General features: G+C 45.5%; 1 protein-coding gene across 17 annotated transcripts in view; it reads right to left on the reverse strand.

Annotated features, from left to right (window-relative positions):
• The window catches only part of ZNF821 (zinc finger protein 821), a 363282-nt gene that overhangs the window by 232274 nt on the left and 106720 nt on the right, over positions 1-24288 (reverse strand). For 10 of the 17 annotated variants that reach the window (XM_069635481.1, XM_069635480.1, XM_069635484.1 and 7 more), the window contains one exon: positions 23253-23378. The exons of 6 other annotated variants lie outside the window; for them this stretch is intronic. In XM_069635481.1, the coding sequence (XP_069491582.1) occupies positions 23253-23292 (40 nt within the window). In that variant the 5' untranslated portion in view covers positions 23293-23378. Of the gene's footprint in view, positions 1-23026; positions 23195-23252; positions 23379-24288 lie in introns of those variants that run through there. One more of the 17 variants, XM_069635489.1, reaches the window with a different exon arrangement.

Here is a 24288-nt window from a genome sequence, read left to right on the forward strand (position 1 = left end):
CCATTTCAACCACTCTAATTTGCAATAGTTTCCTCAACTGAATAGCCATTTCACTGCATATCACTATCTTGCGACTGAATAACTCTTTACCCATTACACCTCCGAAATATAGATGTACTTCCTTTAGCTGAATGTGTTTATTGTAAAAGACATGCTTGAACTTTTTCAATCTTAGATGTTTATCAATGTTCTTGCGTTTTCTCAGGGCCGGGAGAATAGCTCAAGAGCAGCGCGTTTGTCATGGAAGCAAGACAATGCAGAGCAATACAGGTTTGAATCCTGGTCCCGCGCTTAGAGACTGGTCTCTGCTATTTAGAGCTTAATAAAAGATTTATTAATTCCATCTGGGATCTCAGTAATACAGACATTGGAGCAATGTGAACTTTTCTTCATGTCCTCAGTCTTCATCATCGTGTTGATGGATTTGTGTAAGCCCTTAATTTGAGCACAGACACTAAATGATATACCCTCTACTGACGTGATTCTATGTTTGTCTGTAGCCTCTCTGAGAATGTTCATATTTTTTGTCTATATGATCTTTTATTCAAGCTTTTTAGTGATGTATTCAGAGCATTCTAGCCTTATAGAATCTGAAAGTGTACTGTTTTGCAATTTGAGAAGCTCAAGTTTTCACCCCTTTTACTTCTTGCTTAACAATGTATACCACTTAGAATGCTATTTGGCCCACATTTTAATCTAAGAATGGAAATATTCAGAGTCCACTGCACAGAAGAGAGTAACCGCCAGATCAGCTTTAGCCAACAACTCTTTTTTTCTATCCTGTGTGACGCAGTGTTCATAAAAGTGCTCACTTATCCCACACGGTTGAAACTATGGACTATAAGCCAAAGATGTATTTGACCAGTATAATAGTCAGCTATACCTCCAACCATGACCATTAAACATGTTTGTGGTTCATACATACTTTGAAATTAGTGAATCACTTTCTTCTAAAACAATGGGCCCTCATATACATGTATTTGCAATCACAAATAAGCCAACATATGTTACCCCTCATGTGGCTTCCTAAAGGCAAGTAACAAATCTGTATGAGGTTTTCTGGCAAGTCCTGGTAGGTTGTACCCAGTTGTTGATATAATGTAGTTCAGAAGGATAGCTGGGATAAGCGTGATCTCCATCTCCATATATTGTGCCACTACAGTCAGTCCTTCTTGACAATTCTATTCAAGTTCTCAGAACTCCTCCTGTAGCTTTTCCAACTACCTGCATAGTATCGAACAATTTGGCTTTCTCCTTAAGGTTTGTTTCTTTCTGATCATTGAGAAATTGTCAAGAGACATTTTCCCCAAAATTGCCAACACTCAGTTATTTTTCTATTTTCACATTCAAGATGTGCCCTTTAATTATACTCTTTCCAGTTTATTCCTTTTTACTTTGTTCTCCCTTATGACTTAGGTTGAATTCTTGTTCCACATCCTTGTCTTTGCACGTCTTCTCAGGGTGCCATAAATCCCAAAGGAGCTTGTGGCCCAAATAGGCTTATTTGTGCCCTACAGGAATATAAAAATAAAGACACAGATATAACACTTTATTTAGGGTTGGTGGTCTTATTACTGTGTGTGTATGTTGTGCTTGGACTGATCCATCGAGCCCCCCTAAGGGGCTGGATTGAATGTTGGAAGAAAAGAAGATAAAGCTCCCCTGCCCATAAAATACACTAGATCATGGTTGTAAAAGATAGCAGGATGCAGAAGAAAAAAAGAAAGAAAAGAGAGCCCATCAGGTCCTCAAGAAAATTGTGATCTGGGCCATATGTCTGTGTGGGGAAGGGTGGCTGGGGAGGGAAGTGTCCTTGTGCCCTTACCGTGGGGCTGAGATGCGTGCCCGCATTAGCCTGCGTACCCACAGGGCCCTGGTGGCTTTTGGTCTGTCCGGGGCCAGATCGGACAGGCCCAAACATCAGAAAACCTGGCCGAATGCATGAGGCATCACGAGGGGGGGAGGTGAAGACACCACCCTGTCTGGACCTTGTGGGCCATGTGGGTGTAATGGAGCGACATGGCTCTGACCCTGTCGGCCCACTCAGAGGCCAGTTGGACCGGGCCTTGAAAAGCCCTCCCAGGCTGTATATGCCAGGCAGCCCCGGAGGTGAAGGAAGCTGGGTGGGGTAGTGTAAGAAGACCCAAGAGATCGAAAGCACTAGTTTAAGATAAGTCCCAGTTCGCTCCTTCACCCGGGCTGCAATGACGATGTGGGCTCCGGCCACTAGCACACCACCTGTGTCAGTCTGACATAATACAGGTGGGGTGGAGCTGCAATGACGGAAGTGGTGGCGGGGCATGGCAGTTAATGACTGCGGCATGCCCTTAGAAATGGGGACGCCACCTAAAGAATAAATGCAGAAAAGGGCAACCGAAGAGCACATGGTGTGCTTCAGGGCCGTGGCGGTAATGGTGGGTGGCCCCAGATGGCTTAGGGCCATCCATTAGATAAGAACAGGGCCACCAGTGCAGCTGTGATCATGGTGGGCCTCCAGCTGGGCATGGAGGCCACCTGTGGACTGATGTGATGGTGCGTGACATGCGTGTAAAGTCAGGGTGGCCTCACATGGTGGATGGGGCCACCCAGGAAGAACAGACTGAGGGTAACATCATGAGGTAGACAGACCACCTCCACCAATAGGACAGCACCACAAATGGTAATGAAAATAGGTAGCTGACTGCAGCAGTCACCCCAGTATAAAATAATATGTTCTATATATTGTTGCATGTCTTATAAGTACATTTGTATGCAAGTTGGGGAATGGTAGTTGAACAGATTAGAAGTACAGAGGTTTATAGTTATGTGTATATAGTGTATGTTCGAATTTATATAGGGGGATTAGCATGAGGTAAGATTTAGATAAGAGCTAGATCCCGGTGTGAGGCAGGTGAATGAAGTGGAAGCCCACCAGAGGCCGTTCAGAGGTGGGACCACCCACTGAGGCCATCCTCTGGTCTCCCTCTCTCTCTCTCCAGTGGGTAGTGGTCGGTGTAGGTCAAGGGTCTGTTCCATCATTTCCACCATACGGATCTCCCTGTGTGACCTCTTGAAGGAAGGATGGGCTGACGGGGCCCATCCCATTAGAAAGAACCCTCACCAGGGGAACTGAGAAGGGGATTAGTGATTAGAAATGTAGGAATGCTTAGTAAGAAAAGTGTGTGTTTTTATAAAGAGGAGTTCTCATGGGATCCCTAAAATAATCCACCTTGGTGTCTGTGACTCATGAAGGAGTAAAGAAAGTTACCGTAAGGACTCAGGGCATAGCCATCTCCTATTAACAGTGATTTTAATTTTCAGGTGCAGCACCCATCCCCATCTATCTGGCCTGTGGGGATGGGTGGTTGGTTCCCATGCGTTCACACACCCTTGCCCCTGGCTGGGCCCGAACACCTTCTTCAATATTCTTGTTTTCCGTTATGCAACAATTAAAGTGTTTTTTGTTCAGCATACCTTCAAGTTTAGCAAGAGTCACCAGTACCCTGCCTGTTTCTGAATTCGAGTACCTAAGCAGGGGTTGAAGTGCACACTCAGCACTATTATAGTTTTAGGACTCACGTCCAAAATCACTATCATAGGAATACCGCAAAGCTTCCTTTTGCTTTTCTTTTGGGATTTTTAGGACGATATGTTTATTCCAAGTCCGTAGCACTTTAATAAGATTGTTAGTGCCTCCGCTCTGGCACACACTTACTGAGATTCTTGGGGCGTTCGATCAGTCACAATTTCTTCACAGTGGGCTTGTTGAGTAGAAGCGGTCTCCTTCTGAGGATAATGGTACACATGATCTCCCAGATCGCCTCTGAAATAGTTTGCACTAAGGAAACTCGGTTTTGTTGCCTCTTTTTCAACACAAGAGCCACCCTTCTCTTTATTTAATTCAGACAACTTCAATAAGATTGTGTATGCCTTCTCCAGCAAATGTCATGTGAAATCACTGTCCTATTGTTTTGGCAGGCTGAAGTATTATTGGGGACGTTTCTTTCTTCTTGTGGCATGCCTTGAAAGAAACTTCTTCCCCCACAACAAGCTCATATTGACTGCAGTATGTCGCTTGGGGGCGCAAAGAAAACAGAAGTTTGCAAGCTTGCACCATCTTGTTCTTTGGCCTTTGTCATATTATCTGATGGGGCTACCTTCAAGACATGTTGTGGGATTGTGTTTTTAGATGATAAAAGAGCACTCTGGGACTTGAACACAGCAGTGCTGAGGGGTTCCTCAGAAGACTTGGTTTCCAATTCTCTCTCGCCCCCTTGGCTTGGTCTTTGACCCCTTGCCTTCAGATTTCACATTAATTCCGTTTCCTAGCGCCTTGGAGGGACCCTAAGCAAGGCTTGTTTCTTAATCATGTTCTGGTTTGGAGCTGTATTAATTATCTTTTTAGTCTTCTGGCTGAGGAGTTTCACTTCAGTCTCCTCATGTGCTGTGGGATTTTCCTTGAAGCGTGTGCAATATAGTCCATCTTTTTCTCTTGGAAGCCACAATGAATCTTTACATCTCTGGCAATTACCTGGCTGGAATTATTCAGGACTCTTCACCTACTTTGGAGATTCAGTTCCGTATTCCACTGCCATTCTGAACTCCCATTGACCAGTTTAATTATAACGTTAAAAAAAATAATATATATGTTTATTAACCATTTGGCTTATTACAAACCTTTCGCTATACAGAAACATATCTCAATATAGCTGCTTAAGTAGATGTACTAGGTCTTTTCTCCGCCGCATGCATGTTTTATTTCTATAAAAACGATTGCTTAGGGAGTGTTTTTTAACTTACTGATCTTAAGGTATGAGCCATCAATTTCTCTGAAAGTCCTTATGTGCATGCACACTGAAAAGAGGAATGTTTAAGGAAGGGAGATAGTGTATTTCCCCTCAGTCTACAGTAATTAGACAGCCAATCCTGAGATTTAGGAAAGGTCTATTACATAATCCATGACAAATGCACTCTGAGGTTGGGTCAGCTAGATTAAAGTAGGCTTTAATAATATGAACAGAAACAACCTGATCTTTTCAAAGAATATACATATCTTTTTGTTTTCCTTCTTAAGGAAAGTATTGTAAGAAGTCCTGAATTGTGAGCATGAAACGAATATAGGATGCAAGCACTATTCTGCAACCCAAAGCTCCAAATGTCAGTGCCTACCGATACATACTTCCCTCCCACCCTACAAGTAATCAAACACATGCTATCCACGTAATAGGTATATAACGAGGAGGAACTGGAATGAACATCATACTGATTGTGGTAAACAGATACGTTTATAAAAGTGATTATTTGTGGCTTGTTGAAGCGTCACCCCGTTTCACCGGTCTGTGCCAAATTTAGCACATTTACCTCTTAGGACAATACTGGCTACATGAAATTTGGACACCTGTGAGAATCCTGAAGGTGTCTCCCTAGCTAGTCCCCGGGGGTCGGACATCCAGGTGGCTGCGACGCGCTCATCGCTTTTGGATCCAGTTCCTGGGGGTGGACTAGTGAGGGAGGGAGGATCGCCTGGATGGGGGGTCTTCCGGGAGTGGGACACCGACGGATGAGATGCGGTATCCCCATTCTTTCAACACCTTTTCCCCATGCTACCACGTAGGACATTAAAAACCACTCCACCCCCTTTTTCTGGCACAAACCCTTTCACACGACACACCAGAGAACGGACTAACACCAGAGCCGTTTACCTGACATGCAAAGTCAGGCAATTGATCAGAATCACACACGCCTGACGGCCCTTTCCCTTTCCCACAGGGATAAAAGGTGGAGCAAGACAGCACAGTACGAGAAAGGCAGGCCGCACAACACCACAGCTATCCAGACCCGGCAGTTCAAGAGGAGGAGAAAGGCGGCTAATAAAGACAGGCTGATAAAGGAGAGACACAAACTTGCCCTTTCTGACACAGACCCGCGAAACGTCCGCAGAGGGAATCATAAGACTGAGGACAATAGCCCAAGTGTGCTGCAACAGAGGTCAACAGTATACAAAGCGTGTAGACGCTGATAAGCGGGAGTGAGGGGAAACTCCTGCTACCGTGGTACCGGCCTTGACTCCAGTAAAGAAAGCCAAGCGGTTCATCACAGCCAGTGAGTCGAGGGGAGAGCTGATAATAACCAGGCTGTGGTGAATGAAAGTTGCAAAGTGGGAAAGTTAAAAAAACTGTAAAAGTGCAAAGAGGGGACTAGCTACAGAGGGGGACTGGCACCATGTGGGCGCTGCTCCAAGAAACTCTTGTCGATCCTCATCCGAGTAAACTACAGAAACCAGAAGGCTGTAGGAGAGCCGCCAAGTTAGGTCAAAGGGATCATACAAAATCCCAGTAAAGTTCGAAAGCCTTTGATCTATGAACTTGAGAAAGCACGGCAAGTGAATCCTGCAAACAATTATGAATGTGAAGTTGGCAAGAGTGAATCCGACCAAGGGATGCTGACGAGAAGGTGGCAAGTCTAAAGTCCCAAGAAACAGTGTGTTGACAAACGTGAACCCAGCTAAGGGATGTCCACTACAAACTGTTCAAAAAGACATTGGGACTCATTACGAGTCCGGCGGTAACCGAGCCGGAAAAACCGTCAGGTTACCGCCGGACACGTATTACCATTCCGCCTCCACGATTCCCGGAATTACCGGGGCATTACGACCCCGGTGACCCGGGAATTCCGGAGGTGGAATTCTGTACGTCCCCATTTCCATGAAGTCCCATAGGACTCCATGGGGATGGGGACCATGGAAACACTGGTTCCGTCTTTGACAGAGCCGGTGTTTCCATGTCCGCCTGCAGGCTGGTGGTGTTAAACCCGCCAGGTCCGACCTGGCGGGAGTGACACCTCCCGCCTGCAGGACTCTTAATCAGCCGGTCCGGAAAGAGCGGTGGTGGTGAATTTACCACCACCGTTCTTTCCGGACTGGAAGGGTCGTAATGAGGCCCATTGACATTTGAGAAGGATCCGGGGGCGATTCCATCAGCCAAGAAAAGCCAGAGTGATCCCAGTGGAGGGAGGCTGGAAGTAGATAAGGGGTCTGCGCCCAGAAGAGGGGGACCCAAGGGTGAAGCCATCACCTGAGAAATTCATATAACAGAACTTTGCGTTTGTTAATTTGTTTTTTGTATGATAAACCTATCAGGCCCTTGGGACAAGGAAACCATCCACCCAAGGCCTTGATATTTAAAAAAACTGTTTTAGGATTCAAGCTCGGAAGAGGGAGATCCAAGGGGTGAAAAGCAATCACCAAACACTACGAGGAACAGGGGTCAGCGCCTGGAAGAGGGGGAGCCAGGGGTGAAGAGCCCTCACCCTAAATAAAACCAGGAAACAAACTTTCATTTATTGAAGAAACGTTTGTTTATTGTTTGAATACATCAGGTCCTCGAAGGCAAGAGACTTTCAAGAGAAACAAGACTTGGCCATCGAGACTCCTGATAAAATGCAAGTTTAACTGTCGCCTCGTGCAGGGAAAGCTTGAGTGTGTGCTGTGCTCCAAGATCCCATTTTACCTTGTGCTCAAAACGTGGGGAAGGGAGATTCAAGCTACTGCATCCTGACATATTATTTATGAACACTTGTTTCTTTTCTTGAAAACCATCGCACACCCTTTTTGTATTTGTATTTATTGATTTATAAAGCGGTTTACACCAAAGTGCTGTACAATTGAACAACTTAATATATAAAAACAAACAATATAACGGTAGAAGCAAATTACAATATGAATCAGTCAACAAAACAGTAAGAAGAGCAATTAACTGAAGGGAATAGGGAGATTAGTGGAGTAGGACTTGGTGGGGGGAGAGGGTTGATGAAGAGTAGGAGGAGGGAAGGGGAAGGTGAGAGAGGGGAGGTAGGGGAGGGAGATAGTCAAGGGGAAAGATAAAGGAGGGAGGGTGGCAGGAAGGGGAAGGGGTTTCAAGGAGGAGAGTGGAGAAGGAGAGATTTAAGGGAGGTGCGGAATGAGGAGAAGGTGGGGGAAGAGTGGATTGCAAGAGGTAGGGAGTTCCAGTGCAGGGGGGGCTAGGAGTTGGAAGGAGCGGAAACGGGAGGGGGCACAGGGGGATAGGTTTCTTAGTATCGGCCCTTTTCATTTTGTCACAACGACACTAGGACGGCCTTTTTTTCATTTGATTGTCGACGCTTGCTCCCATCTTAGATTTAGGTTTAGATTAGGCATTTTTTCAACCTGCATAGAGTGTAATAAACACCCTTGAACTGTGATCACTTGTGTCTGTCTTTACTGTACTGTTGCCATCATGAGTGCCTTACAACACACCACCCCGTTCCCTGGATTTCAGCAGAAATGTATGGGTTTGTAGCAGGCTTTGTGGCTTGGTGAAGCGTTGTTGCTTATACAATTCTATACCCTTTCACCAATCTACACCAAATATTGCATAGTTATCTGTTACGACCCTCCAGACTTTACTGGCTATATAACATTTGGACACCCCTCCCATTTATCCGGATTTCACCACCTTCACACATGAGACGGTTGCCTGAAATCAGCAAAACATCAATGTGGTCGTAGAAGGGCCGGTCCTCAACCCTAGAATGCACAGTCTCTGGGACATTTGCACCGGAATGCACCGTGACAAGCTGCACCACGCCAGGGTGAGGCAACAAGTCGGGGGAAAGCACAGTAGGTCCCAGTTGCAGCAGCACACCAACTCTCCCCTGCCCCCAATGTCTGCTCCAGGGTATTTCAGCCAGCCACACATGCCCATTCCCAGTGCAGTTTACTTCAGAGTGCAAAGAACATCAAGCAATACGCGAATCGGAAGTGCTACCTACAGGATCATTGATTTACAACAATTGAGGAGAGTGTTGTCATGTCTGTCGACAGAACCGGTCCCGAGAACAGGTTCTTTTTGCTATGTTGCATATAAAGAAAGAATACTCAGTGGGAGCTAACATGCCTGGTGAGGAAAGATAGCTAAGTCAGGGGCAACGCGTTTGTCTTGGAAGCAAGACAATGCAGCGCAACACAGGTTTGAATCCTGATCCCACGCTTAGAAACCACTCACTGTTATTAAGCGTGTTATAAAAGAACAATTATTTATAAAAAGCGTCTCCGGAGGAGCAGGTTCTTGTGGAAACAAACAGAACTATTTTCTGGGCGGGCGCTAGGAAATTTAACAAATGCACGTTTAGGAGGTGATGGTTCTGATAATCTTTCCAGAATAACTGATGATTTGAGGGCACCTATACCATTGGATATCAAGAGCTGCACAGGCATAGAGTGAACCACTGTCAAAAAATAGACTGTCATACAGTAATGACTAAAGGTCTAATATCACTAAAAGACAAAGGTTGGTAACTCTCCCATTTTGAATATAAGGTGTTCTGTCCTCCTGGGGGTAGGTGCAGGGGGCTCACAACTCTACATGGGCTACGATGATGGAGGCATGAAGGCTGCAATTGCTTGGCATGGTAACAATGTCTCATTGTCCGCTATAAGATAATAAGGGTGCAGGTGACCTAGTTACTGTTGAGGAATACTCAGCGTGCTGAAGGAAAGGGGGTGCATTAACATTTGTTGCCAATGATTGAAACCTCAATGTTGATATGCCAATTCCCTGGGACAAAACACAAATTCTGCAGCCACTGCCGACAAGAAAGCAAAAAGATGTCTTGGATTTTGACTTGTCTGACTAAGAACTAAAGTAATTCAAAAATCCTAGTATATTTGTAATCGTATCACCTGGTGGCAGAATTAGTTCTGAATGGAACTCAGCATGTTCAGATGGCATCCCTCAATGTTTTTCCTTAGTTTGAGCTCTGTCTACCATGATTTGAACAGATTTCCCAGGGGGGTCTAAAGAAGGATCTTATAAAGGAGGAACCCTATTATTGCTATGAGCCCTGAAAGCTGTCAGGGGCTTGAGGGTAGAGACGTTCTCCAAAAGCCCAATGACAATAGTGCAGAAGAGACAGGAGTGTAAGGAGTACCACAGACAAGAAAAGAATAGGCAATAACTACAGACAGGCAAACAAAGTGTGGATGTCGTCCTTTCTCCCTTAGGGGAAGACCCTTCTCATGGGGCCAGGGCAGTGTGTCCACATTTCAATAGTCTCCCTGGGGATGGTCCACCACGGGAGGATCACATGGTGGAGGACCCCCCTTATGGGATTAGGGACGGCCATGTTCAGAGAACACTGTATGCCCCCGCGTTAGTACATCTAAACCTCTCTCCAATGTTCAATCCCCCCTTTTGAAAAGGCCAATATCTGTTATTATCAAGTTAGTCAACCGAATATCCTTAACAAGATTCAAATCTTAGAAAATGCATAGTCTCTTACATCTGACTCTATGACATGTACTGAGAAGAAGAGGATGATGATAGGAGTCCTAGGATCACTATAGGGAAACAGAATGAGCATTCTAGCTTCTCAATGACTGAGAAGATGATGAGCAGGAGCCCAAGGATCACCATGGAGAAGCAGAACGTAATAAGCCCAAAGCAACTCCCTTCCCCCAGCGTGGGAGTGTAAACACCAGGCAGCTGAGATGAGAGGGAGAAACGATCCTCCAAGGAGGAGACCGGAATGATGTGCAGCGGTGAAAAGGGCAAGAGCCAGCTGTGGGGAAGGCGAGAGAGGAGGAGGAGAACGCAAGCATGGTCCCAGAAGCCCGGAGTGCTCACATTACTGCCGTGTGGAACCTATGTGCATCCAGAGCACAGGCGAAGTACCCAGCAGAGAGGACGTACCACTGGGAAGAAACAAACATCAGGAAACCGCTGTCGACCGCAACATAGCCTAGAACGTGACCAGAGCCTCCATGAATGCTGCAGCTGCTTGTGAAACACTGGTACCTTCCAGAGGGAAGCAAACAAGCACAGGGGTTACCAGAGTGGTGCTGGAGGTCCGGGGGAGCAAGGGGGTGAAGACGGAAGCCGGAGCAAGAGGGTCTGGGACACGCACCCATATGAAAAACAGAAACAAAAGCTAATTCAAATATTGCACGTCTGGGATCCACACCCAAAAAGAGATAGTCCACGTTGCAATGGTTGCTTGGCAGTATACCAAGCCGGATTGAATGTTGCAAGTCTGGGACCCGCACACAAATGAGAAGTTTCATGAAATGATAACTGCTTTGCGGAAGAATGAACCAAGAAGTTATAATGTGAGTCACACCCATAAGGAGGGACAGTCCATGAAAGATCCATTGCTTGGAAAGGAAGTAAAGCAAGCCTTACTGAATACTCCTAGTCTGGGACTCCTACCCAAAATAAGTGAAGAAAATACAGTGCAACAAATCCTACTACACTTGGCAAAAGGAGTGTACCAAGTTGGTAGGATAAATAGGAGAAACATACGGAGGATATTCTTGTGAACTGCCTATTAACATTTGTAGAAGCAAGTACAGTCCTCAGAGGCCCCAAAAAGGATCTAGGTGAAACTATTACGGCCCTAAAACTTGGAGGCCTACAGTTTTGAACGCTGCTTTATTTTTGCCACTTTATACCCAAGAGACTGGGAACCTTCCTGTTGGTTGGATATACAAAGAACAATTTACTTTAAGAAAAAAAAAACATCCTTGCACAGTTGCTTTATGTTATTAATGTTAGGGATAGAAGTAGGCTTTGGAAACACGACAGTGACAGACTTTATCATTTGGACATTCCGACAGTTGCATTCGTTTATTTAGAGACAGGGAAACCCCCCTTATTGGTGTAAGGGACAGAGAGGCATTTTTCCAACCCTTTTTCATATGATAAAAGTTTCTTCCAAAATACCTGCCACTATTGTGTCCGAGGCTTAGATCTGCACCCTCACAAAAGGCAGTGAACAGAAAGTGCAGGGCATACAAACGAGGCAAAGATGTTAGGTTTCCACTTGGCCCAGTGGGAGCTCTAACCTTCTGACCTCATGGTTATTACAGGACCCACTCCGAATGCCCATGGAAAGGAGCAGCAGCAGTGGGCGTCTGTGTCTGAACCCTAAAACATGAACAATTAAAAAATACTTACAGGACTGAAGCCTGTACGGGTCCAGCAGGAACAGAACAGTGTCTGCCCCAGAAACAGCAACCAGCACACCGTTCACAAATATGGCACAATGAACAAGATTGAGACGCAAAAGGGGTAGAGATTGCCTTCCCGGAAAATCCGGCAGCCAAAGTCTGAACAAAGGAATTACAAAACCACAAGTGAGGACAAGTAACAAATATCCGGGAAAAGAACAGAAGTCTCAGTGAGCAAGGTTCAGGACAGAAAACAGGAAGAACGCTCATAAAGAAGAAGACACAAATCTTAGGAAGGGTACAGGAGACTGGAACTGCAGACTAGAAACTAAGGACAGCAATCAAGGAATAGACAACTGAACTATAGAGCAGGAACAAGAAAACTCAGGACCGAAACTCTGGACTAGGATAACAAGGACTACACTGCAGACGGGTAACAAGGAATACAAGGAACTGTAACTCTGGACTGGAATAACCAAGGCAGGACTGCAGACAGATAACAAGGGAACATTGGACTGGATTCTAGTAAGCTCAAAACCGGTGACAGACTACAGGCATAGAGCAAGGAACTGCAAGCAGGGAACAAGAGAATGTGTGCTAGAGAGCAAGGAACCCTCTTGTTTTTTGCATATTAAATAACTTAAGGTGAGCTCTGCACACCTCTCCAAAGTGGATAGTCTCTTGCTTCTGCTTTTCCTAACAGTTATTTGCCTGGCGCTCTATTCTGCCAGGGCTTCTTTTATCAGTTCATGGCAGGGGTTTTGCTAGGTCTGGAAAAGATCTGGGGCTACCCTAATTTTGGGACTGTCGGGACTGGGGGCTAGCTAGCCTTTTTGGCTGTAACCCCTGAGCTTCTATCTGGGGCTACAACCAAAACACCTGGGGCTATACCCCCCTAATCCCCCCGCAGCAACACCTCTAGTGCATGATATACACTCATAATATTGGAAAAACTGTATTTTCCTTCTGTTCCCTCCTGGTACTAAATACTTATTCATTCACTCTCTCCCATGCACTTCATTAATGTTTACTTTGTTCTGGCATGGCTGTCAATACTCCCTGGGATCCCCGCTTGTCCTGGGTGGACTCATCGGCTTTGGCTGGTGTATTCTCCGTCTCTTGAGATGAGCCGGCAGCACTTGTTTGGTGTCTCTTCTTCGGTTGCCGTATTCGTGTCTTGGGGTTCAAGTCTTGCAGTCCCGACTGGGCTCTTCTGCTTCGTGTCTTCATGCTCCAGTAAGGAGAAGGCTGCTTCCAAACCCCTGTGAATGCCAGTAAGCCCTCTGTTGGCTTCTGGTGTTCCTGCAGTCTCTGCTGGGCTCTTATGCTTCGTATCTTCAGGCTCCAGTAAGGCAAGGACTGCCTCCAAAAACATGTGAACACCGGCGAGCCCTCTGTTGGCTCCTGCCATTCCCGCAGTGTGTTACTTCTTGTGGTCAGCTTCCCTGCTTTTTGTTCTCAAGTTAGTCTGCTCCACGGCTCCCTCTCCAGCCTCACAGTCTCTCGGCTTGTTCCAAAAGAGGCAGCTTTCTCTCTCCAGCAGCTCTCCCTTGTCAGATGCTCCACCAGTTCAAATCTCCTGGGCACAGGTATTCTCTCGCAACGACTAGAGCAGCACCTGCATTCCTGGCTTTCTGCGATTTGCATTCCTCGGTTCATCATTGGGTATTTATAATGCGCCAACCCAGAAAAAGGTGCTTCAATGCGCATCTTCCTTGTTGCAGTTCTTTGGTGGTTATGGGAATGGAAGTCCATTCTTGAATTCTTATAGGTAAAGTCTGGCAAGTGTAGGGGAGGAGTGGTCCAAAAGACCCCCCCTTGCCTACATCCCCACCCCAGGTGAGGGCCATGGCTCATCGGGCGTCCCCTCCATACCACCAGGGCCCAGGTGGTGGATGGATCACCTGCTGAAGACATTGCCCACACGTATTGAATTTAGCTAGGCCTCAGAAACCATTTTGTCTAATAAAGATGGTGTGAGCTCAGCGCACTGTAGCGCGGCCCCCACCCTCGGAGAGTTTCAGTTATCCCTGTTGCCGCAGCACCCTGGCAGATCCGCTGTGAGCCCGTTCCCACGAACAAGACGGACATGAGCTAGCGTAAGACATTAACATTGTAACATTTCACCTTCCGCAGTGCATCATTGCCCCCAGCATGACCCGGTCAGCAAGGCCTGGGTGATGGAGAGAACTGTAACATGGTCATCGGATGAAAGCAGAAAATTCCCAAATATTCATGCCAGGACTATTTGTAAAGTGTGTATTTCTCCACAAAGCTTCTTCCATTAAGGGTGCCTGTAAAATATATAAACATGGTAGAACGCATGCTCACCTGATGATAGCAATAAAGAACCCCCACCACTGCAGTTGGGTGCTAACAATTAAGAAGCCTTCCAGGGGACTGTTCATTATGTGCATTTATGAGAAGTTTACACCCCGTGGACCCGCACAATCAACCGAACTAATGCTGCTAGAGTACAAGGGAAGGCGAATGTAATCATACAGAGGGCTCATGTGAAGGACGCGCGCAAATACACTTGTCATGCGTATATGTCTAAGCCCCTTATGTGCTACTACCGCCACGTACGGTGGTGAGCCATTTTCTATGTGCTCCACCAACCTCGCTACTACCTCACTTACTGCAAAATGTATATGCATATAACTTAATGCTGTGATTGGTAAAACATAGTGTACGAATAAGGCGCTCAGACTGGCTATATTTGAGACACATTTAGTAAAATTGAAATGTACGTTTCCGAGTGATTCAAATAAGTATTATAGAGTGTTCAAATGTTTGTGATGTTTTTACCTAAAGTCGGCAACACACGAGGAAGATACCTTTTGTGAATATGTGCAAGGCCATTCCCCCTCCCACCCTGCAAAGACTGCCAAACAAGAGAACAGAGGCCCGCGCCGCGCTGCTCCACCTCCCCCAACCAGACTGGAGCCGCTTCAAAGATTTGTAGTCCCCTCTGCAGCACCCAAGGCCACGGCCCGCCACCTGCATTATTTTCAGCACAGCAGTAAACCTCTGCCTGAATACACAAATCCAAAGGCGCCCCCTCGTAAACCCCACAAGCCACCTGATCATCTTAGACTTATGGCCCTGTGCAATCAGGACACCCAATACTGTGGCAACACACAGCGGCACATTCATAACAACATCTAACAAGACAGGAAGGCATGTACCGCCCGTCCCATGCCCTGAAGCTTAGCCCCTCAACCTATGGCACCGGTCAACAGGACACTGGTAACCATGCCCTGACGAATGACCATCAGACCCCTCACAAGGTGCATTCCTCCTGTGTTGCATTAACCTGTAGAATAACCTATTGGAAGATTTACTAAAGAAGATAATATTGTAATGACTGAATGACTGCGGTGTGCATGGCCTAGGGCAAATAAGTCAGGAAAAGAGATTCATCTCTGACACTGGCCACGATGGCACAATAACACCGCCCGGATGAACTCAACCGACCTGCCAGGCCCAGCCCAACCCACGAGGCTGACCAGTGACGTCCTCCAGCCAAGGCCAACCACATCGCAGCAGCGCCTATAGCTAGTCATCACCACCCAATCCCATTGAACTTGTGCCCCTTATAGTATGTAGGTTCTGATGACGTGTTTTGTAAATATATACGCCTGTCTTTGCTATTGTCAGACAGAGCGCTCTCGGAGTTTGCAGAGTTCTTTGCATGCCCTATTCTGATTGATAAACTCCCATTTAAGCTCACCGGCACTCTGTCTTGGCTTTATTCCCAACTTGGGAGAGTCCTTCATTGTCTCTCATTGCGGGGAGGATCGTGCTGGTTGGGGACGCTTGCCTTCACAAGTCTGCGTAGTTCTTTAAAGGTAAGTCAGTTGTAGATGACTTGTAGGTAGAAGGTGTGGAGGTATTTATCTCAACTTTAGAGGGTAGGTCCGATTGTGATGACTTATATACAGCTCCCATTAGAAGGTATTCAGCATCTTCCCTAAGTGGATGAGGTGAGGTGTTACATTAAACAAGGTTTACATTAGGCAAGGATGGGGTATCCTCAAAGGAAAAATGAGAATACCATGTCTCATCCAATGGTACCATGATATTCTCCCAGAGGTTGTCTCCCCCATGTGATCCTCCCTCATATAGACATCTGCAGGGTCCGGATCAGCTAGTAGCTACCATCCTCTGGCCACATGGGTGGAGGTCACAGCCGGGAAAGGAGTGATGACACCAACAGATTCATCACAATACTAACAGTTTAAATGTATGACTCACTTCCTGAATTCTTTCCTTTCTGAATTTTTTCCCCCTGGACGATCTTTGGGCTTTAATTATTTCTTAATTCTGTTTGTTGTACTTAACTCACCAAATCTTAAAGTGTCATTTTATTTGTTTATTATTTCCACCTATTCCAAAAGCAGTGTGTAAATGTATGTCAAAATGACATTCAATGTGAAGTTGCAAGGCACACTTCACAAGCATTTATGATCCTGAGGAAGCTCAGACTGAGTAAAACATGCATCAGCCCCAATATTTATATATTATTTGTTCACCCATGATTGTGTTTAGATTGTTGACCTAAAGAGGCATTGCATTTATGATTATTCACTGAACCTATTCTCACTCCTTAGCTTGTAAAAAAGACATCTTATCTTTATAATAAAAGAATAATTTAAAAGTACACAATATTTACAGTACAAGTTAGCAAAGCGCACATGAATACAAAAACCTTGCTACCAAATATTATTTTAATCATGTTCTGGAACCCTGCAGGACAAGAAAGTACCTCATGCTTATGAATTATGATAAAGATCCCATGATGTGGACGCAGATGACCTTTTCAGATTCTCTGATGGGGTTCTTTTTGACTTGGTCGCTGAGAAATAAATTCTTAGATCACAGTGTTCAAGTTGTCACATTTCCACCATTTATTGGCATTTCCTCTGAGAATGGGAGAAAATATCATATCCTGCCTCCCACTCTGGTGAGATGTGTAAAGGGGTGGTGTCGGAAATCAATCCCATTTCAATTCAACTTTATTTTGTTTTTTCCTCTCCATAAAAAGGTTACAATTGCAATAAAATAAACAATCATTTCAAAGATAGAACTTTCACTTACTGGAAGTCCATTACAATGCCATCACATAAGATATCACAATTCATACATGTAAATGTTGAATAAAACCCAATCGAAGACTTAATTTCTCATGTATTATCATAAATCCTTAGAAACCAAACCTGAGCCTCAAAAATAATACTTTTAGGTTATAAAAACAATAATCAATGCACTCAGAGAGGAGTATCTTCTGCCTCTGCCTCTAAATTGCAGCCTAATAGCATCTTCTTCCTTATCCTAATAGTTGACGCCAAACCTCTTTAATGGTCAAGTAAGCAGAACTTGCACTCAGAAAATATAATGATGCTGGATGATACTGTCTGAACTATAACTCCCACGGTAGGGGTGCTAACAATGTTTTTTTCTAATGAATTTATATGTAGGACAAAAAAGAAAATGAGTGTCATTGTGCCTGATGAGGATGCATGGGGTGAGCGCACACCCACTTTGGATTTTACACTTCAGCGTGCATTTGTTTTTGGTAATGTTGGCTTTCCTATTCTTTATAGTGTCTATATCTTGCACAGAAGATACACAATCGCAAGACATTGTGGAAGCCTGGTGTGATGCTGCGGTCACTAAGTAAAGCAAAGACAGCAACCCTCACAATATTTAATTTCAATTTGATGCCTCTGGAGAAACAATAGAATTCTCCTTGTCGTAAGGGTCGAGTTAACAAAGTGGATTGCATTAAAGTGGTATGGGGTGGAGAGTCCTATGGGACCCGGATTTGTGCCCACATAAGGGAGCAATGATAACACATAGGTGTATTCTGGTTTCTACCCCCCCTGATGGAAAGCCTGGTATGGGAGGAGGTGTTTTTGAACTTTAGTAGATGCCCGTATAAAACCACAACCTGCACCTATTTTTCCTTGGTTATTCTTCTCGCTTCTCTGGCAAACCTGGAGAGCCTCCCTCCCAGGGCGCGGAGGGATGGATTGTCACTGTCATCCCCTTTGGGAGCCGGAGGGCTGCTTGCAGTGCTGATTTTGTCGAAAATCTTATGGTACCCCTGGTAAGCCCCGTTGTACTCCTGGGAGTAGTAGGTCGAGCCTATTGAGTATTGACGTCCTTTGTTGGGTGACAGCGTGGATGTTCTGTCGGCTGCTCCCCTGAACTGACGAAAAGGTAAACGGTTTTGAATGGATGTTAGCGACCTGACTGTCGCTGTCTGTTTTAATTGTCTTTAGTGCTTTGTCAGTTTTGGGCCCAAACAGCTCAACCCCTCGAAGGGCACGTCTACCACTTTATGGTGGACATCCAGCCGGAAATCCGTACATCAGAGCAAGACTTGTCTTCTTAGGACAACTCCGTTGGCCACTTGCTTGAAACCTGATTACACGAGGTCCACCGCCATGTTAATACCTAGGTTGGAGGATTCTTCTCCTTCCTTCAGGATTGCCTTTGCCTCCTTATGCTTCTCCTCTGGAAGATGTACATGGATTGATGCAAGTTTATGCCACATTTCTCTATCCTACCTTGCTATGATGGTAGCTCCAATCCCTAAAACCTTCTTCCCAAAAGCGTCCTGCTTTTGCGCTTCATTGTCCAGTGGTAAAGTGCATTTTTTTCCGGATTTAGCTTTTTGGCTTGCAGCTGCTGACACAACTGACTCTGGAGATGGTTGGGAGGCGAGACATTTTGGAGCGTTCTCCGATAGGTTGTAGTTTTTGTTTAGGCAGGCTTTCACTGCTGGAACTGTGAATGGTTGCATCATTGTTTTGAGCCCTTCTTGCCAGACATAATAGAGGATGGGAATTAAGACCGCTGCCTTTCTTCTTTTACTCATATGGTCAAATGAAAAGCATTCCTTCCCATCCTCAGATGCGAGAACACCAAACTCTTTGCATGCTTTCGTGACCGTAGAATGAAACCCTGTGGTGTTGTCGGGGGGAGACAACTTTGCTGATTACTTGCCCTGGGAAATCTCCTGTGGGGAATCTGTGTCCCAATCAGCATCCCTTCTCAGAGTGGTTGACAAGGACGTGGTGTTGTGGGGCATGTCCGCATCCGTATCCGTTAGTTCCCTTCTTCCAGAACCGACTGAGTTGGTGATGAAATGGTACGGCTCCTTTTGCGTGATAGCGAGGTCCATGTTGGAGACCCACTCCTGAGCCTGCGTATTGGGCGAAACGCAAGAGATTCTAGTGGGGACGGAGACGTTGACCTAGATTGGGAGCACTCTGTGGGGGACCCTCCTGACCTTGGCAATGATGTGGCTCTGGGCCTGGAAGGGGAGGACCGTGTTGAAATTCCCTGTGGAACCGACCTGGGTCTGACTGGAGAACACTGTGGTAAACTGTGGCACCGCTGGTTGAGGTGGAGGCAAGGCCTGCATTCCTGGTCTCATCAGAGCTGCATCAAGCTGGCTGATGACCTTCTGCAGGGGTGAAAATACCTGCATGGACGGAAGGGCCTGTGGGTTGGTTAATAGCAGCCTTACTTCCCTTTGTTGGTGGGTGCCCCCCTTCACGCAGCTGGGCCTGCCTCTTTCTGTGGCTGTTGTGGTGTGTTACCTGCCTCCTCTTGCGGTCGAGCCACTGTGAGGTCCCCTTTCTGAATATGCCTCCCTGGTGTATATGGTCTCGGTGGGGCCTCCTCTGTAATATCACTGACTGTTCTGAGTCTGACTGCTGTTGCTGTGCTTTGAAGTCGGTATCCACCTCGTAATGTAATATCTCCTCTGGTATTACGTCGGAGTACTGGATAGGAGAGACCTGGCTGATGTGTTGTGGTTGGGAGATATGGCTGGTTGTGTAGGCTGCACGACCTGAAAAAGCTCTTGTCCGTCCGTCGACGGGGCTGCTGTTGATGGTGCTGTCGTCAAACGGTGTCAGCGACGGGCCTTCCTTCAGTGGTTTCTTAGGGTCCGGGGCTGTGTCTTTCCCAGCTGCTGAGGCTGTAGTGACGGGATTGTGTGGTCTTTGTAGGCGACAAGTCAGGTTTATGTGGTGTAGTCGATGAGCTGGTTTTGTGCGAACTTGATTGTGAGACGTAGTTGTGAACGAGATGGACATGTGAGATGTTGGCAGTTTTATGTGGTGTCGTGGAAGGGAAGAGTCAGGAGCTCAGTGCTTCATCACTGTGGACATCGACGAGATGACTTTACTGTCACAAGTCTCTCCCCTTCTCACCTGTTTTTGTTGTTTGCGACCTTCTGTGGCGTCTTCTTTCTCACGGTTCGGGATTTGTATAAACCTGTGTGCTGGTCCTCGGATTCCAGCGTGATGTTCACAATCCAACTCCAGGATACGTTCAGATGACCAGGACGGAGACCTGGAAGAAATGATGCTCACACTCGGGGGCACAGAACGCTGTGACCCGAGCGCGGGTGAAAATCCAGGAAGATTGGAGGTAAGGCAGAGGAAAGGGCGGAAGGAAGGGGAATTCAAGGAACCGGGAACCAAGAATCAGAAGAAAGCTCTGAGCGACTCCGGCAACACATGTCCAACTACAGCAAGCGGTAGCATTGAGACGCGCAGAGCCGCGGGGGTGTGTCTGTTTTGTAGAACGTAGAGCGTGGAGCGCAGAGACTGGCAAGCAGCGTTCCGTATCAAGCGGCCATGTTGGAAGGATTATTGTATTCAATCCCCTATGGGTCAGGGACCACAAAGTCCAGAAGGGACGCAGACGATGGTTCATGACATTTACACATTTGCTGCTCCTTTTCCATGGTTGTGGTCGAAGGGTGCTTGCGTGCCTTCTGTGCTTCGATGGCCTCAGTCGAGCTGTGCCTATACAGTTTCGGAGTGGCCGACGCAGAGGTACTTGCACCTCCAGCAGCATGTCCCGGGAGATCTTTGTGCCCCTCCACCTCGTCAATGGGGCCTCGCCCTCTCTCACTGACCTTCATTTATGTTTGTGCTTTTGTCCTTCTGCTGATTTGCCACCTTCTGCTGCCGATTTCATCCCCAGTGATGATTGGCCTTCTGCAGGTGATGACGGGCTGTCTGGCCTCTTCGGTCTTTCCAACGCAGACAATGGCTCATAGCAGTGGGCGATCCTGTGCTTTGCCTTCTTCACTGGCCTTTCTTCCGACCTGACTCTTTCCCTCGGTCACAGTAGTTTCCCCGCAGGAGCGGCCATGCTCTAGGTCGACTCATCGTCGAAGGGGTAATCAGGGTAGTTTCCCTCATTGAGCCAGCAGACAAGCTTTGTATTTCTATCTTTGAGAGTCTTGGAGCTCAGACCTCAACAGATAGTGCATCCTTCAACCGTGTGGTGGGGGTAAAGGCAGTAGAGTTTTTATCTCCTTCATATACATTTGTGAGGGCACAGGGCTTAAAAAGGGGTCTCCTTTTTTCCTCCATCCCCAGAAAACTTCCTCACCTTGAAGAGTGTACTTGGTGTTGTGTGGAGAAAATAGTTTCTTTCTTTGAAAATGCTGTCTTTAAAGAGTTTAAACTAGAATTCTGACTGGAAAACCAGAGGACTCCCTCAGCTGAACACGCAGTTAGAATCTGAGGGGAAGAGAAAGAGGAGAGTGTAGTCTAGAGCTACTAGAGTTCCCATTGGTAGGGACCAAAAACACCCATAACAAGGGGTTTAGGCTACAAAATGTAGGTTCTTCTTGCCTAGGGAAAGGGTAATCAAAATGTAACCGAGGATTCCCAGCCAGACTGCTTGGAATAGTGACAGCATGTGAATAAATGAAAGATTCAATGCTGGAAAAACACAGCTTATTTTACTCTCGATTAAAAGAAAGCTACAACGTGAGAGTATTACAGCATCCCCCTAAATGTGCCTTTTGAGGGAATTAATAACAATGGTGCTGGGGTTATGACAAATTAAAAACAATTAAAATAAGAACAATGACCAACAGGGAGGAAATGGACATTAGGGTTAACGACTGCAAGGGATGTAAGTGGCAGGTTTGGGTACATCTACTCTGGAAACATGGACATTTAGTGAGTAAAAGAAAGTGGAAAAGAATATATTACAGTGTAAAAGAAAACAACTATTGCATATCTTGTCTGAATAAGGTTTGTACAGAATATTACACATTTTTCTGTTAAATTGTGCAAGATACAATACTGCAGTGTCACTCCTGGGCTGTTAGAAAGTATGGGCAATTTAACCAGCCTCAATCTTCCTTCAATCGCATTCTTTACATCCTCCCTGGTATTTAAAGGGATTGCTAAATCAAAAGCTAAATCCAACAGTTAAGTGATTTTTGATGATTTGTCTTTATGTAAAATGCTTCCTGGTTTGTTCTATTAAGGTATTATTTAAAGTAGTAATCCCCTTACAGACAGAACTGTCATTAGCAAGTAGTTACACATCATATTTAACCATCGCTAAGGTTTTGATTCTATTGACAGTGTACAAAATTGAATCTGTCATTAATAGTGTGTCAGTTATGCTGTATTTTATACCTAACCTGGGATGCACTGAAGGTGCTTTATTTTCAACATGCCCCACTGGTAGATTTAAGAGTGTTCAAGGGTTTCTTTTACTGCTTGGAAACTATCATGACAACTACCCCATTTGTAAGTGTGGTAGACCACGTGAATTCTCATGTGGTTCAGGCAAATTAGAAATTGTTTTAGGTTTTTTTCACCCACCGTTCCCACTATCTGTGTCTTTCTCCAGCTGCAGTGTACTCACTGTCTTAATGCTTTTATCTTTATCCCCCCCTGTATACAGAGTCTTCTGCCCCACAATTTACATACACACTTTCACAGGTTTCTGCATCTCATCCCTAATTCTCTTTTTGTTGCACTCTTCTGTATTCACTCAGGCTTCATCTGTCTCCCTCCTCCCATCACCCTTTGCCTTCTCCTTTTTCTTTAATCATTTCTTCCCCCTTTTTACACTAATGTTTACTCATTGGCTGCCTCAGAATTCTAACTTGATCACACTCACAGTAATGCTCAAACTGTAGAATTTGGGATTCCCTGATTCCAACTTCCTTTCTTTCAGTTCTCTCATGTAATTGTACTGTTCATGGTTCCCAACCTCACACTCAACATTCAGGTCTCTTACTTTATTATACGCCATTATGCCAGCTTAATCCTGCAGGGTTGACTTTTCCTCACATCCATTTGTGTACTTCCTTTCTTGGGATTTCCTATGGCTTGAAAGTATTCATCATTTAGGGGTCCCACATGTTTGCACGTCTTAGTATTTTTGTTACCAAACTTCTTTTTTGTGCACATTTCCCCTGTAATCTGCAAGTCTGTGCTCTTTCATAGCAGGAGTGTTTACTTACAAAGCACTTTATTTGGATTTGTCTGTTTGCGGCGGGACATCTTCTTCCATCTGTGTCCCAAGTCTATCTTTTCCTATGCCACACCGGTGTTTCTCATGCAGAGGTTTGTGTGGGTTCCACATGTAGCTGCCCAAAACCAAAAAAGAAGAACAGACCATAAGACAAAACGCTGGAAATTGCTAGAATTTGCTTAGCTAAGGGACAACTTACTCATCTTTCCACTTCAAGACAACAGTGACAAAGCTTCTTAACCTTGTGGAATACAGAGCAATTTCTTATTCCAAAAGAAACTCTGACCAACCTCCACCACCTTCAAATATCAGTCTTTAATACTGTGGGGTGAAGTGGGGGACAGGGGGCTGGGGGGATTCAAGACCATCAAATGTAAGGATTCAAATAAAGATATGGTGAACAGAAAGTAAAAGCAGCTACTGGGCATCAGTTACCACCCAATATGCAGTTCTATCCCTGGGGAGAAGGTGGTACATAGTGTGCAGCTAGTCTAACTTCCACATAGGATGCAAGTTGTGTCCATTACATATGCTTTAAATCTCTACTAGAAGTGTCCTAATGCTCCATTGTACATATTCACAAACAAAAAGCATGAATGGCACATAGGAATGTTTGTTTGAAAGCCTGGGCAATAGGTTTGTACAAACCCCAAAATCATACGAGGTTCTGCCATACTTCAGACTTTTAAGACGTTTGGGTAATCGAGTTAAGGTAGCCAGATTCAACTTTCTATATAAGTAACTTGCTTCTGGAGCCCATCAGTAGTCACTAGGAATCTTTCAGAAAAGGTCAAGGGTGTTTTCTGTTACTGTTTGAGAGCAGGAGCATTCTACTTATACAGGGCCTTTAGGCACTGATTTTAAGGATTATTTTAGGCATTGCGAAAGAAAACTTTTTGGGGGGGTAAACTTATTTAAAATATCTGAAAATGGCAGGCTTGGCAAGCCTTGCTAAGACAACTTGCATGCATACTTTGGTCTGGGTTGGCTTGACTGGAACAATGCTCTGGCACGACTTGATTGTG

Source organism: Ambystoma mexicanum, chromosome 1q (genome assembly GCF_040938575.1).
Source record: "Ambystoma mexicanum isolate Mex_15411 chromosome 1q, UKY_AmexF1_1, whole genome shotgun sequence".
Classification (NCBI taxonomy): Eukaryota; Metazoa; Chordata; class Amphibia; order Caudata; family Ambystomatidae; genus Ambystoma; species Ambystoma mexicanum.